Here is a 14,452-nt window from a genome sequence, read left to right as displayed (position 1 = left end):
GCGATTAATCGATTTACCCTTGATAGCCATTACCGATCTATCGAAACTTTCTAGAGATGTCGACGAACACGCCTAATTCTGCTATCCTTCGCCGTTCCATGTCTCCCCCCGGACCAGATGCTGGCACTGCAACAGCTAGAGTCGCAGTCGTGGGTTCAATGAACATGGATTTCATCAACCTCATCGATAGCCATCCTCGTATTGGCAGTCATGTGGTAACAACGAAAAGCCTGCGATTTCCGGGAGGCCATGGTGTCAATCAGGCTGTAGCTTGTGCGAGGCTGAGTGGCGTTCCCCGAGCCTTCTTGCTACAAGCTGACTATCGCCCGGATAACGCGATGTCTGTTCCATCCGGCGTAGAGGTCTTCATGTTCGGAGTCGTAGGGGGCGACAGAAATGGCAAAGATATCAAAGCCGGACTGAAGGAAAACGAAGTGAACATCGACGGCGTCCGCACTATTGAGGAGGAAGACACGGGGTACGCGCATATAGGCGTGAACCTTGCTGGTGATTCCACGGTCATCGTCACACGGGGGGCTTACAGCAATTTCGTTCCGGGACCTTTATTCGACCCTAAGATCACCCCGAATGTTGTTCTCGTCTCACTAGAAATTCCCATAGAGATGGTTGTTCATGCGCTTGCGTGGGCGAAGGAGCACAAAGCAATGACGATCTGCAACGCGGCCCCAGCAACATCCTCGGTTCCAGACGAGATCTTCCAAGTCGACCATTTCATAGTGAATGAGCAACAAGCCGACATCTTGAACGGCATCGAAGGTGTTCTCTTCGACGATCGGTTCGTTCAGCAAAAGGATATACGTCAACACTACCAAGAGCTCTGCGAGAAGTTCCATAGCTATGGAGCTACGTGTGTGGTGATCACAATGGCTGAACTTGGAGTGGTCGGATCGGAGAAGGACCCAGTGTCAGGTATACGGCAGCAGTACACATTCGCCGCCGAGCAAGGGAAAGGCTTTCCAGTCGTGGATACTACCGGAGCTTCTGATGCTTTTATTGGAGGTTACACGGTGGAACTCGTGCATCAAAAGCAGGCAGGCATGAAGCAAGACATAGCGTCGGCCATGAAGCTCGGAATCAAAGCTGGGGGGTTGACCGTTAGCAAAGTCGGGTCGATGCCTGCTATTCCTTTTCCCAAGGACATAATGAAGACGACCTTCTGCGCTGCGCCCGCTCCAAACGCCCGAGGGTAGTAAAAGACTGTACTGAGGCCGCAGGATTGCGATAGCGTATCCCGTGATTGCAAAGGTTCGACACGTTCGATTGCGCAAGCTTTTCTACTTCCACCTCCGCATGCGCGATGCGTTCTGGAGCATGTCGATGGCCTTCCTCGATTGCATAGTTTCGCCACAGGGATCTGTTGTCTGAAGAGCGGACTGGAATTAGGAAACTGCTCTACTTTACTCAAGAGATATCTAGATGGAGCGGTCAGTCAACAAATATCAACCCACGCCATCCGACAAGCAACTGACTTATTGATGACATACGTTTTACTTGGATGTTGCGCGAAGGCAGCCCAAGCTTGGAAGGAACTTCGACCTCAGGAACGCTACGAGACATCAATGCGCCAAAGCTCTGGCCTTGGACGAAACACATGGTCATGTCGTCTCTCGTCATTGGGAAATGTAATGGCCGAAGCCTCCGCCGACGTTGGAATGCGTAATGGCGACAAGGAGACACGGGCGGCTAGCCCCCTGGCATCTACAAGTGATGACGCGTCTCTATTGACGTCATCCAATGACTTGCGAAACACCACCACAAAGACACAACGCTACACGCGGACCAGCCAACGCCCAGACACGACACAAACCAGAACCTCTCTCGATATCTGCGCTGGGATATGGCGCATGCACGCGGCCATTCCAGCCCCGCGGCAGATCCATAACGCGGGGACAGAGAGCTGTCTGCGGGGCTTCCGATAGGGCCTCAAGTGGCATCTTGAAGCAAGCTTCCCATCACTCTCGGAGCAATCAGATTACTTTACAAGTTCACAGATCTCTCATCCAATGCCGTTCGCATTCACGACTACATCGATACCTCGGCCGTTCGCTCATAGCCGTAGCTGCCTTTGTTCCCGCCCGGATCCTTATCAGCGCAAACGCCACAGCCGTACTCCCATCGCGCATCATCGTGCGTGTGATCTGCGTATGCGTTGTTTCAGACGCACCATATGCGGCACGCGGAGCTTAACGAAAGCTTGATAAAAGCTTGGAAAGCTTGGTCGCATGCTTGTAGGTCCATGATCGCGGCTGCGACAATCCGGCCGGTGTGACCGCCTGTTCCTGGTCGAGCGCTGGTGATTGGAGCGTTTGCGGTTGGGCAGGTAGGTTTGCTTCTTTCAAGGTGGGCGTGATGCATGCGTTGGTTGGAAGGCACGAAGGTATTTATGCTGCCTCGTTGTCGCTGCTTCGAGGGAAGTAAATCTTTCTCGACTTTGTCTTGTTGCATCAGTGTTGTAACGAGAATCTCACCACCAACATCCACAAGTCCATCAAATCCATCAACCCAACATCACCATGGCATCTCTACAACGCCTTGCGGTCCACCGTAGCCCAGCGTACAAGCCCGCTGGAGTGAGAAGCTACGTCTATGCCATGACAAAGTGTTCGTCACCTGTTCCCTCCATCTTTAACCCCGTCTAGTCTCAAACTAACATGCACAGATGGCTTCCACCCTACAAAACCTGGCCCGTACTTCCAAGCCAAGGTCATGTCGCAGCAAGGCAAGTTCGGCCGAATCGGCGGCCGCATGCGATCACGCTACGTTCTCAAGAAGCGTAACGAAGCATCGGCACCAGGTGGTGCGCAAAGTAAAGCCGCAGCCCCAAGCGACGGCACTCCGACTGAAGGTGAAGTACCCGCCGAGGACATCCAGAACGACTCCTTGTATCTCTGCGAAGTCGGCGTTGGAACACCCGAACAGAAGATCTACTTGGATTTCGATACTGGATCTTCGGATCTTTGGGTATGTTGTGTTCTTTGACGATTTGATCACATTACTAAGATATACAGGTCTGGTCGACCGAACTCCCCAAAAACATCCTCAGTTCAGCAGATGCGTCGAAGCAGCAGGTCGCTTTCGACCCCTCAAAGTCAAGCACATTCAAAAAACTTGACGGTGAGACATGGAAGATCTCTTATGGAGACTCTTCTTCCGCAAGCGGTGACGTCGGTACTGATGTCGTGAACCTGGGTGGTCTCAAAGTCGAGAACCAAGCTGTGGAGCTAGCAAAGGAGCTTTCGCAGCAATTTGCCGAGGGCAATGGCAGCGGACTACTTGGTCTGGCGTTCAGCTCCATCAACACTGTTTCTCCAACCCCGCAGAAGACGCCAGTCGACAACATCATCGCACAGAAGAGCGCTAAGGAGCAGCTTTTCACCGCGTACCTTGGTAGCTGGCGCGACACGAACGAGGCTGACAAGGGAGAAGTAAGCATTACTCCCAACTTCGCCAAGTCCGCATCTAACACAACACCAGAGTTTCTACACCTTCGGCTTCATCGACCAAGACGTCATGACCGCTTCCGGCGCGTCCGAGCCCAACTATGCCGATGTCGATAACAGCCAAGGTTTCTGGCAGATCAAATCCACATCCGCCACCATCAACGGCCAGACCGTCGACCGATCCGGAAACACCTCTATCATGGACACTGGCACCACCCTCTGCCTCGTGGACGATGCCCTCGTCGATGCCGTCTACAAAGCCATTCCCGGCGCAAAGTACGACCAGAGCAACCAAGGCTACGTCTTCCCTACCTCCACCTCTGCAGATGACTTGCCCGATATCAAGCTCGCCATCGGAGACGCCATGGTGACGTTTCAGAAAGAGGATTTGGGGTTTGCGGATGCGGGGGATGGCACGGTTTATGGGAGTATTCAGAGTAGGGGGTCGATGGATATGGATATTTATGGTGATGCTGTGTTGAAGGCTATGTATGCTGTAAGTCTTTATGAGCCCTGCGCGCTTTGATGGCATTATGCTAATATGCCAATCTAGATATTCGATATGAACAACGGATCCCCGAGATTCGGCTGGGTGCAGAGGAAGGAGAAGACTCAGAATACTGATGCGCCGCCTTCGTAGGGGACTCGACGTGCGCTTTTCAGAGAGGATGAGCTCAGATTCCTGGCTCGAGCTGAGTATGTCGTTACCCATTGCATGATGTAGCAAGTAGCTTCAGGTTATGACATGAATGCTTCTATTGCCGATGGATACTATGCGCAATGAACATACGTATGCTGATCTTCTGTCTCTTATATCACACGTTGACGTGTCATAATGACTACAGCATAGTCCAAGAAGGTCCTTTATACCGCAATAAAGCACGCTTCCATATACGTCTGTTCCAATTCTTGGAAAGAAAAGCACCAAACTGTATCTCGCAGTAGAGGCAGTGTATAGCGAATACTGAAACCAGTGGCCTCATCTTCTCATTCCAACTATACAGCTACGCACCAGATGGTACCAGACTACATCATACACCCATTCGACTTGCTAGAATGTAAATCCGAAACATCCAACCGTATCCTCCTTCCCTCAACCGTCAGATAGCTCTCAACCAGCCACTCATACCAAACCTTGCGGTCATCCGTCTGCCTCCAGAAACTGACTTCGACCTCTGAGTTGGCGGGGAGCTGCATGGGAGTCTGTGTATCAAATTAGCCATCATCCTTATTTCCTATAATCAGTGAGTAATAACGTACCTTGAGCGGGAACAAGATGGGGAACCAAGAAATCATATCCTTGCTCTTCGCCTCCATAGTGACGGGGTTTGTGCTCAACTCCACGGGCCCTTCCGAACCGCTGTACAATACGGTCTCGAAGTACGCGCCGAGACCGTGACATACACCTGGTTCTTGGATGGGGAAGGCGATGCGACAGTAGCGCAGGTTATGTTCGTTTGCGCCGTCGCCGCCGCTGAAGCCACCACCGCCACCTATCGCCGAACCGCCTTTCCTGAGCGAAGACTGCGCTAGAACGGAGGGAGGAAGGGGGTGTGTGAAATCCCAGGCTGTTTCAACCTTGGGTGTGAGAGGGGCCTCGAGGTTGAAATGCTGCATCCTTGTGCCGTTGCTGAGTTGTTTGGATGCGACGGTTTCTTCGGACGAGGTGGAGAGGTAGTCGAATTGAGTGAGCATGACGACCCACGGGATGTCGAAAGCGTTGGGATCGACGCTGGTACTTCTAGTATACAGGTCGGACCAGAGCTTTGGCGTGGAGATGGGGGTGAAGTGCGCGGTGTAGCTGGAGGGTATCGATATGCCATGGCTAGGGTTCAGGACGTGTTGAACGCCGTCGAGACATTCGGGTGATAGCTCGTTGTCGGCAAAGGAGCCGAGAAGCTCGCTGACGAGAATGTCAACTTTACCGAACGTGCCGTCCGCGAGTGTTGGGCCCTTCCAGGCGCGCATGTCGGTCTTAACGACTGTGACGCGTCCGCCCCAGGTTTCGATGTTGTGTCGTTGAAGCAGTACGTATGCGTTAGGGTTCTTCTCGATGGCGTAGACTTGTACGGGTACACCGGAGCTTGCGCTGGCATTTAACGCGCGCGTCACAAGCGGACCTCGACCGGATCCTACGACTGCGATAACGACGGCGCCGTTGCTAGAACTGGTTGATTTGCTCTCGGCATGCCAGTCTTTCAGCGCCTGAGCGATGGCGCGCTCGTACCACGCGTACTTGATTGGGTCCTTTTCGAACACCTCGTATGTAATAGATTCGAGGTTGTCCGTCAGGGGTTGCAGTGGGCTCTGGAGATAGTCCTGGAATCCACCACCAAACCGTTCGATTTGGCTCTTAGGAGGCTGATTGCGCTGCAAGTATCGCATGTAGCTCAAGTGAGGTGTTGGGTCGTTGTTGCTACTGCTCTTCTTGGGAAGCTTCTTTGCAATCTCGGCTGCTTCAGCTGGGGTTGGTGCGACTGTTCCTGATGATCCTGGGCTCGGTGCGTCTTCTACAGTGCGGGGGGATAGGTGGCCTGTGGAGTATGACATTATCATGTCCGGATCGTCAATACCTGGTAGCTGGCCGACATCTGAGATGAGTAGCCAAGGACCGCGCTGCAGGCGCATGCAACGGAAAATGAAAACCTGGTGTGCTTTGGACAGGACGTAAGATTGACGAGCGTTGACTAGGAAAGAGGAAGCGTGCAAGTTGAGAAGTCGCACAGGCTCAGAGAACCAACGTGACTGGACAGCCAAGGATGGCAGGCGACGCGGCATATCGAGCATGACTGCTAACCTGTTATGGTACTTGCAAATCGATCGAATGGTGTTCCACGCATCCCATGAGCTCCAAGAATCGACGTTCTTCGACTCACTGCTTGCCTCGAACTCAGATCGTGCGAATCGCGCTAGGTCTCCCATGTCGTCCTTGCTGGAGTCTGATTGCGTTCCGTCCATGGGTAGTTGGACGTGCAGCTGAATGTAGGATCCAGTGACAAGCGCCTCCTTGATAGAACGAGCATACTGAGATACGCCGGTCTGGCCGTGAGCGAGTCTTGGTCCAGGGATGACTAGATTGGTAACACCACAGAAAGCTGCATAGGCAACCTCAAGGTGAAAAGCTTGGCGCGACAAATGGGAGATGATCGGGTCAGGCGAAGATAAATCGATCCACGAGCTAGTGAATGCTACCAATTGACTAACAATCTCGTTCGGGCTAAGTGGTGTATCGAAGTTGTCCAAGGCAGGTATCAAGGGCAGCGGTTGGGATTGCGACTCAGCGAGGGCTTGGGTGTAGGAGTTGAGCAGACTCAAGACGCGGTTCTGGAAGTGGTCGTTGGTGATGGTGCTAGTGAGCATGTCATACTGGAGGTTGTCAGTAGGGTTCTTGCTAGTTTTGGAGGCACTTACTCCGAGATCTTGGGCATGCTGCACCAACTCGGGCGAGACGTCCAGGGTGCGCTTCGACTCATGTTGGCCAATATAAAATACGGGCGCATGTTCGCCCATGCCTTCCGAGTAGTCCATAACAGTATCGGGGTTAGTCAGGCCAAGATGAGAAAAAGTGTTAGTGGAAGAAAAGTTGGTGAATGTTGCGGACTACCGCGGGGTCAGCAAAGTCGCGAATGCAATGCTGCGGCGCGCGACCAGGGATACGGAGCGCGATGACAGCGGCAGGAATGTGGAGTAGAGAGAAGGAGCCACCAGGGGTGGAGAAGGTATATTTCCTACATGGCGGCGTGTGGATATTGCTATGTTGCCTTGCAGCCTGTCGTCGATTGCGCCAAGCGCGAGCAGTCGCGGTAAGTGGAGCTAAGGGCCCGTCGCATAACTTTTTCTGGGACGGCGAGTGCAGCCGCCATCCACACGCGCAAACTCCGCCAGCACCACAATGACAGCCATGACGAAGCGCGAGTACGGCGACGACGACAGTGCCCGCGTCAAGCGCGTCAAGACGGAATCCAACGGCGAGGGCAAGATGGACGCGGCGGCGAATCCCTACCTGGCGCACTGGAACGACGACAAGCCCGTCAAGAGCGAGTACAGCGGCACCGGCTCCGGCCTCCAGGGCTTCAAGAAGCATGCGACGACGACTGCGCAGGCCAACGCCGCCGAAGACGGCCCCAACAACGCCTTCACCGGCCGCCCGCTCTCGAGCAAGTACATGAGCATCCTCAAGAAGAGGCGAGACCTGCCCGTCCACCAGCAGCGCGACGAGTTCCTCAAGCTGTACCAGGAGTCGCAGATCCTCGTCTTCGTCGGTGAGACGGGTTCCGGAAAGACGACACAGATCCCGCAGTTCGTCCTTTTTGACGACCTGCCCCAGCAGAATGCCAAGATGGTCGCCTGCACCCAGCCGCGCCGTGTCGCTGCCATGTCCGTCGCCCAGCGTGTGGCCGAGGAGATGGACGTCGAGCTGGGCGAGGAGGTCGGATACAGCATCCGTTTCGAGGACAAGACGGGGCCCAACACCATCCTCAAGTACATGACCGACGGAATGTTGCTGCGCGAGGCCATGAACGACCACAACCTCACGCGCTACAGCACCATCATCCTCGACGAGGCTCACGAGAGAACCCTGGCTACCGATATCCTCATGGGTCTGCTGAAGGAGGTGGTCCTGAGGCGGCCGGACCTCAAGCTCATCATCATGAGTGCTACGCTCGACGCTACCAAGTTCCAGAAGTACTTCCACAACGCGCCCCTGCTCGCCGTACCTGGACGAACCCACCCCGTCGAGGTCTTCTACACGCCTGCTCCCGAGCGAGACTACGTCGAAGCCGCCCTGCGCACCGTCCTCCAGATCCACGCTACCGAGCCCGAAGGCGATATCCTGCTATTCTTGACTGGTGAGGAGGAGATTGAGGATGCCTGCAGGAAGATAAACCTCGAGGCCCAGGACCTTTCTCGTGAAGGTGGTGCTGGACCATTGGTCGTATACCCGCTTTACGGAACCCTACCGCCAGCACAGCAGCAGAAGATCTTCAACCCTGCGCCTCCGCCCGCAACACACGGCGGCCGCCCCGGACGCAAGTGCATCGTTTCTACCAACATTGCTGAGACATCTCTCACCATCGACGGTATCGTCTACGTCGTGGACCCTGGCTTCAGCAAGCAAAAAGTCTACAACCCCCGTATCCGTGTCGAGTCCCTCCTCGTTTCGCCCATCTCCAAAGCCTCAGCACAACAGCGAGCTGGTCGTGCCGGACGTACGCGTCCCGGTAAATGCTTCCGCCTGTACACCGAGCAAGCCTTTAAGAAGGAGCTCATCGAGCAGACCTACCCCGAGATTCTCAGGTCAAATTTGGCTAGTACCGTACTCGAGTTGAAGAAGCTTGGAGTTGATGACTTGGTACACTTTGATCTGATGGACCCGCCCGCGCCTGAGACCCTGATGCGTGCGTTGGAGGAGCTTAACTACCTGGCATGTCTTGATGACGAGGGTGAGCTGACCACACTCGGAGGACTCGCCTCGCAGTTCCCTCTGGATCCCGCATTGGCAGTCATGCTCATCACATCGCCTGAGTTCTACTGCTCAAACGAGATCCTATCGCTCACTGCGCTGCTCTCTGTACCACAAATCTTCGTTCGTCCAGCCAACAACCGAAAGCGCGCAGACGAGATGAAGGAGCTGTTCGCACACCCCAAGGGCGATCAGCTTACCATGCTCAACGTCTATCATGCATTCAAGAGCGAGGAGGCGCAAGCAAACCCGAAGCAGTGGTGTCACGACCATTTCCTCTCTTACAGAGCGTTACAACAGGCCGACAACGTCCGTCTCCAACTCAAGCGCATAATGGAGCGCGAGGAACTTGAACTTATGTCAACGCCGTTCGAGAACAAAAAGTACTACGAGAACATTCAGCGTGCACTTGTTGCCGGTTTCTTCATGCAAGTCGCCAAGCGCGATGGCAACGGCAAGAGCTACATCACCGTCAAGGATGAGCAGAATGTTCTTCTGCACCCTAGCACGGTTCTTGCAGAGGATAGTGAATGGGTCATCTACAACGAGTTCGTCTTGACAACCAAGAACTACATCCGAACAGTGACCTCCGTGAAGCCGGAGTGGCTCATGGTGAGTGCATCCTTTCTTACTTTAATGCACGTTTTACTAACATCTCCCAGGATATTTCACCAAACTACTACGACTTGTCTCAGTTTAAGAAGGGTGAGATTAAGACTGCTCTGCAGCGGGTGGTCACCAAGCTCCAGCGGAAGGAGGTAGAGAAGGGAGGACGGAGATGATGCGCTTCGAATGCGCTGTGGAAGCACATGTAAAACAGAGGTCCAAGGCAAGCGGAACATGGGCAGCATCATGGGCGCCGTATAGAGGGCGCTCGATTTGATGTAGTGCTACTTGGCGTTAGGCTTGCTTTTGCATCAGATGACATGATTGAAGTCGAGGACGCTGCCTGAGCGTATTCTAATTGAATCTCATGACATCTTCACTTTCACTGTAGCTGCTGGTATCGACTAACCGCATGCACGCTAGCGTTGACCCCCACATGTCGGTATCTACGCGCGCCGACATCTCCAACTTTTTCTCAGCTCAGCATTTCCGCGACAACGCGATCGCAAACCACATTACGCGACGGAACAGGCTTGGTCTCTCTCGAAAATGGCCCCAGTACAAAGCGAAGACGTGTCTTTGTTCCACATCGAGCGCATATCGCAATACGTCTGCATCCCACCCTCATGTCTCGCGGATCCCTTCTCAGCAGTATGCGCAACAGTACTATCACCCTTACTCCTCACGTACTTCCCACCTGCGAAGGGCGTAGTACTCGCATACGAAAATGTAGAGCTGCAAAGTACGCCACCCGCCGTATCGGATCCGAAATCCAAGAACAAGTCACAGTCACAACAACGAAGCGAATCCAATTCCAACGACAATGCGCCTGCTGAGCCGTTGCTACTCAGGCACGTCGATGAATACGCAGCGCCGTTCCTTTGGGTCACAGCCTCTTTCATCGTGTGGCGCCCAACCCGAAATGCATACCTCACCGCGCACATCACCGACCAGGCGAAGACGCATCTCACACTCGCACACCTCAACACCTTCCCCGTTAGCATACTCAAGGAATGTCTGCCCTCAGACTGGTCGTGGCATTCGGAAGAATCCGGTCAAACGAAGCAGGGATACGATGGCAAATTGTCGGACGAGGGAGGCTGGTGGGTGAACGGCGACGGAGAGAAGGTGGAGGGAGAGCTACGAGTGAGGATACGAGACGTTGAGGGCAGGATGGATGGAAAAGGAAAGGGCAAGGGTTTCTTGCGCATTGACGGAGCGCTGGTGTCTGAGGAGGAGATCAAGGCGGCACAACAGAAGGCTGGCAAGGGAAAGAGAAAAGCTACTACGAGCGCGATGAAGGCACAACCACAGAAGCAAGCGGAAGGAGAAGTCATGGAGATCGATTCGGATTAGGTTGTGGGTAATGGGCACTATACGGGTCTATTTGGTCGCAAACTCTGCGAGATGCGCAGCATATCATTCGCATCAGAACGGCGTTAAGGCGTTTAAAACAAAGCAAGATGCAAACTCCAGCATCTACGATACCACACACAAATATAACAACCTTGATCAAACGCTCCACTTCCCGTCCCTCGTGAGCACAGACCAATCAGACAACGCACACCTCCGTCTCCCGCCGCAGCAAACCGCGGCAAGCATCCCCCCATCAAACCCATCCCACCACCTCTCCAGCACCTTCCCACCTCCCTCCCCAACCCCCCAATCCAACCACCCACACTCTTTCACCGCCACCCACCCACCGTATTATGTCTTCATCCAAGAAATCCTCCTCCTCATCCTCCCGCAAATCACGCTCCCACGATCCCATCTACGAATCTGGGTACGGTAGTAGCAGCAGCAGATCCTACGGCACGACGTATAGCAGCATGTCGCCTTTCTGGACGATTGGCACGCTGCTGGGGGCGAGCAGTGTGGCGCTGGGTGCGTTTGGGGCGCATGGGTTGAAGAGCAGGATTAGGGATCCGGGTGCGTTGGCGAATTGGGGGACTGCGGCGAATTATCAGGTATGTGTGATTTGTTCTGAGAGAGAGAGAGAGAGAGTGGTTTGATGTATGGGATGGGCGTGTGTTGCGGGAGTTGAGAGTGGTTTGTGGCTCTGCGTCACCGCAAGGTGCATCTAGGCGCAACATTCGCCCCTCTTCGCATTGGACACCGCATCTCCTGTTATCACTGTAGATTCTGTGGATTCATGCTAACAATGAACATGACAGCTCGTCCACTCCGTCGTCCTAACCATGACATCCGTTGTCGCGCCGCAAAACAAAATCGCCATGGCCCTCTTCACCGCCGGCATGACCATGTTCTCTGGAAGCATATACCTGCTTGTGCTGGATGCGAAGAAGTACAAGCAACTGGGGCCTGTCACGCCAATTGGTGGCGCTTGCCTTATTGCTGGTTGGCTGGCGCTGGCCGCGAGGGGAAAGATGGTCAGACTACCCAGGAGCGCGTGATGGATGAAGACAAAGGATTGATGGACCGGGAAATGGACAGTTGTACAGTCAAACACCGCCTGCAGGTCTGGCATATCATATCCCGAGATGCATGAGATACTTGGTTACGAGCATGATGAATGACAACAAATTGCTTCTGGCAAATTCTACAATGAGTCAAAATCTTTTGCGACAGGGCAACAGCTCTTCACAAAACACATCGTAAGATGAAAATAGCTACACCGGTCCTTACGCGCCACCGCGCCCACTCGCGGATGACTAGTTCCCGATCAAGATCTTTAGCTCCCATGACTCGAGACGAGCCGCACCCCACATCCGCAAGCCTAGAACATTATCTTCAACGTCCATCCCAACCAGCTATGTGCTGGCGTCCCGCTCAAACATATCCTTTCACGTGTCGCATATCCAAAACCCTGGTTTGGGACCAAATGACCGTTGTGGCCCCCAAACATGTCCCATTATGACATGCTCCGGCACTTCCCCCCACTTAGGCATGTAGCGTGTGCCGCAGGATGCGGCTGCATGGCATAGCGGCTTTCTACCTTGTAAGAGAAGAGAACCCTGGAACTAGGGTAAAAGCAATGTCTTTCCATGCGGCAGTATCGTCTCTTTCCTCACATTGTTGTACAGTATGGATTCAACGGGCATTGAGACACCAACAACATGGCTGCCATCAGCGCGTCATATACTCGGTCTCGCAGGCCTCTGGCTAGTGTTCAAAGTGCTAGAAGCTATCTACAACATCTCGCCGCTCCACCCACTGAGTTCAATTCCTGGACCAAGATTGGCGGCTGCAACCTACTGGCCGGAATTCTACCACGATGTCGTCAAGTTTGGCTGTTATACCAAGGAGATCAGTAAAATGCATAAAGTTTATGGTGAGCTCATCACTAGATTTCTTACACCAGCGCGCAAGCTAATCAACCACATCTCAACCAGGCCCCATCGTACGAATCAACCCCAACGAAATCCACTGCGACGACATCCGCTTCGCAGACGAGATATACGCGACCGGTAGCCGAAAGCGCGACAAGCCAAAGCACCAAGTCAACGGATCTTCGTAAGCCACTAATCCCACACATACACGCCAGCCATGTCATTCCCCTAACCTTCCCAGTATCTCATTATCCGGCTTCGGCACCATCGACCACGACCTCCACCGACTCCGGCGCGTCCCCCTAGCAAAATTCTTCTCCCGAGCCATGATAACACGGCTCGAACCCGAAATCCACAGCCTAGTCCAACAACTCTGCGACAAACTACTACGGCAATCCGGCGGTGACAATGAACCCTTCGATATCGCCATGGCATACAGCTGCTTCACTTCCGACGCCATCTCCAGTTACAGTTTCGGCGAAAGCTTTGGATTTCTCGACCAGGAAGGGTGGTACCCGAATTTCCGAGAGCCCACGGCTGCAGTGCTTAGACCCGTTTTCGTGTTTCGGTTTTTTCCATGGACGAGTAAGAGTGCGGCGCTCGCGACGACTTTTATCGATTATTTGCCTAAGGATATCGCGTTGATGGTTAAGACTTTACAGGTTGATTTGCCTAATAGAGTGCTCAAGGCGAAGGCGGATCTAGACGCGGGAATCACGTACGACCGACCCACGATTTTTGCTTCGCTCTTACAGTCTGATCTTGGTGCTGGGGATAAGGACGTGATGCGTCTAGTCCACGAAGCACAAGCTGTGCTGGGTGCTGGCACAGAGACCACGAGCTGGGCTTTGGCCGTGATGACATACCACCTCCTAACCAACCCCAAAATCCTCGCTAAGCTCACCCAAGAACTGCAAACCGTTGTAGAAGACCCGCTAAACCTCCCTGGATGGACTGTCCTGGAAACACTACCGTACCTCGGCGCTGTCATTCAAGAAGGACTGAGACTTTCCTACGGCGTGTCTAGTCGTACAGCGCGGATTCCGACGGAGGAGCCGCTGCTGTACCGTGGCGAATGGAATAAGAAGCCTGTTGAATACGTTCTTCCCAAAGGCTATGCGATCGGTATGTCGTCGTACGTTACACATCACGATGAACGCGCTTTTCCGGATTCTTATGCTTTTGCGCCGGAGCGGTGGTTGGATGAGGTTGGTCAGAGGAGGAAAGAGCCGGAGCGTAGTATACTTTCTTGGTCGAAAGGGAGTCGCTCTTGTTTGGGGAAGAAGTAAGTGGATTGTGTTTATCGTGATTTGGAGATGGATGACTAACGTTGATGTTGTAGTTTGGCTTTGTGCGAGCTCAATCTTTGTCTCGCTGCAACGGTGCTGCGTGTGATACCGAAGATGCGATTGTTTGATACGACGGAAAAGGATGTGGCGTATGATCATGATATGTTTGTGCCGATGACGAAGGACCATAAAGGTGTGAGGGTCACAATCGAGTAGTGTAATGAATAGTCACCCTATGATTTGAATGAGTTAAAACGCTCGATGCATGCGAAGAAAGTTCCTGTTCTTTGTTCATCATCAGATTCCGGATATCGCTTTTGATTTGTGGTATCTCATACTGAA

The 14,452-nt window shown here is 53.5% G+C and overlaps 7 protein-coding genes across 7 annotated transcripts; 6 read left to right on the top strand and 1 right to left on the bottom strand.

Moving 5' to 3' along the window:
• Nucleotides 1-338: 338 nt before the first annotated feature.
• Nucleotides 339-1,211, top strand: J4E85_007947 (uncharacterized protein; the record flags this gene model as incomplete). The annotated part of the gene is made up of 1 exon (XM_051472177.1): nucleotides 339-1,211. One exon carries the CDS (start codon nucleotides 339-341, stop codon nucleotides 1,209-1,211), a length of 873 nt encoding a protein of 290 aa, XP_051324374.1.
• Nucleotides 1,212-2,534: 1,323 nt separating this feature from the next.
• On the top strand, nucleotides 2,535-4,101 carry J4E85_007946 (uncharacterized protein; the record flags this gene model as incomplete). The annotated part of the gene is made up of 5 exons (XM_051472176.1): nucleotides 2,535-2,622; nucleotides 2,681-2,982; nucleotides 3,030-3,446; nucleotides 3,496-3,957; nucleotides 4,015-4,101. The coding sequence occupies 5 exons, from the start codon at nucleotides 2,535-2,537 to the stop codon at nucleotides 4,099-4,101; spliced, it is 1,356 nt and encodes a 451-aa protein (XP_051324373.1).
• Nucleotides 4,102-4,487: 386 nt separating this feature from the next.
• Nucleotides 4,488-6,989, bottom strand: J4E85_007945 (uncharacterized protein; the record flags this gene model as incomplete). Its single annotated transcript, XM_051472175.1, has 3 exons — nucleotides 4,488-4,664; nucleotides 4,722-6,827; nucleotides 6,873-6,989. 3 exons carry the CDS (start codon nucleotides 6,987-6,989, stop codon nucleotides 4,488-4,490), a joined length of 2,400 nt encoding a protein of 799 aa, XP_051324372.1.
• A 364-nt stretch (nucleotides 6,990-7,353) lies between these two features.
• PRP43 (DEAH-box ATP-dependent RNA helicase prp43) lies at nucleotides 7,354-9,707 on the top strand (the record flags this gene model as incomplete). Its single annotated transcript, XM_051472174.1, has 2 exons — nucleotides 7,354-9,537; nucleotides 9,588-9,707. The coding sequence occupies 2 exons, from the start codon at nucleotides 7,354-7,356 to the stop codon at nucleotides 9,705-9,707; spliced, it is 2,304 nt and encodes a 767-aa protein (XP_051324371.1).
• Nucleotides 9,708-10,080: 373 nt separating this feature from the next.
• On the top strand, nucleotides 10,081-10,887 carry J4E85_007943 (uncharacterized protein; the record flags this gene model as incomplete). Its single annotated transcript, XM_051472173.1, has 1 exon — nucleotides 10,081-10,887. The coding sequence occupies one exon, from the start codon at nucleotides 10,081-10,083 to the stop codon at nucleotides 10,885-10,887; it is 807 nt and encodes a 268-aa protein (XP_051324370.1).
• A 473-nt stretch (nucleotides 10,888-11,360) lies between these two features.
• J4E85_007942 (uncharacterized protein) lies at nucleotides 11,361-11,945 on the top strand (the record flags this gene model as incomplete). The annotated part of the gene is made up of 2 exons (XM_051472172.1): nucleotides 11,361-11,498; nucleotides 11,706-11,945. The coding sequence occupies 2 exons, from the start codon at nucleotides 11,361-11,363 to the stop codon at nucleotides 11,943-11,945; spliced, it is 378 nt and encodes a 125-aa protein (XP_051324369.1).
• Nucleotides 11,946-12,576: 631 nt separating this feature from the next.
• J4E85_007941 (uncharacterized protein) lies at nucleotides 12,577-14,110 on the top strand (the record flags this gene model as incomplete). Its single annotated transcript, XM_051472171.1, has 3 exons — nucleotides 12,577-12,802; nucleotides 12,885-13,005; nucleotides 13,063-14,110. 3 exons carry the CDS (start codon nucleotides 12,577-12,579, stop codon nucleotides 14,108-14,110), a joined length of 1,395 nt encoding a protein of 464 aa, XP_051324368.1.
• Between the last annotated feature and the right edge of the window lie 342 nt (nucleotides 14,111-14,452).

Source organism: Alternaria conjuncta (assembly GCF_024043145.1).
Source record: "Alternaria conjuncta strain BMP 0040 chromosome Unknown scaffold_11, whole genome shotgun sequence".
NCBI classification, from domain to species: domain Eukaryota; kingdom Fungi; phylum Ascomycota; class Dothideomycetes; order Pleosporales; family Pleosporaceae; genus Alternaria; species Alternaria conjuncta.
This window is presented reverse-complemented; position numbering and strand designations above follow the sequence as displayed.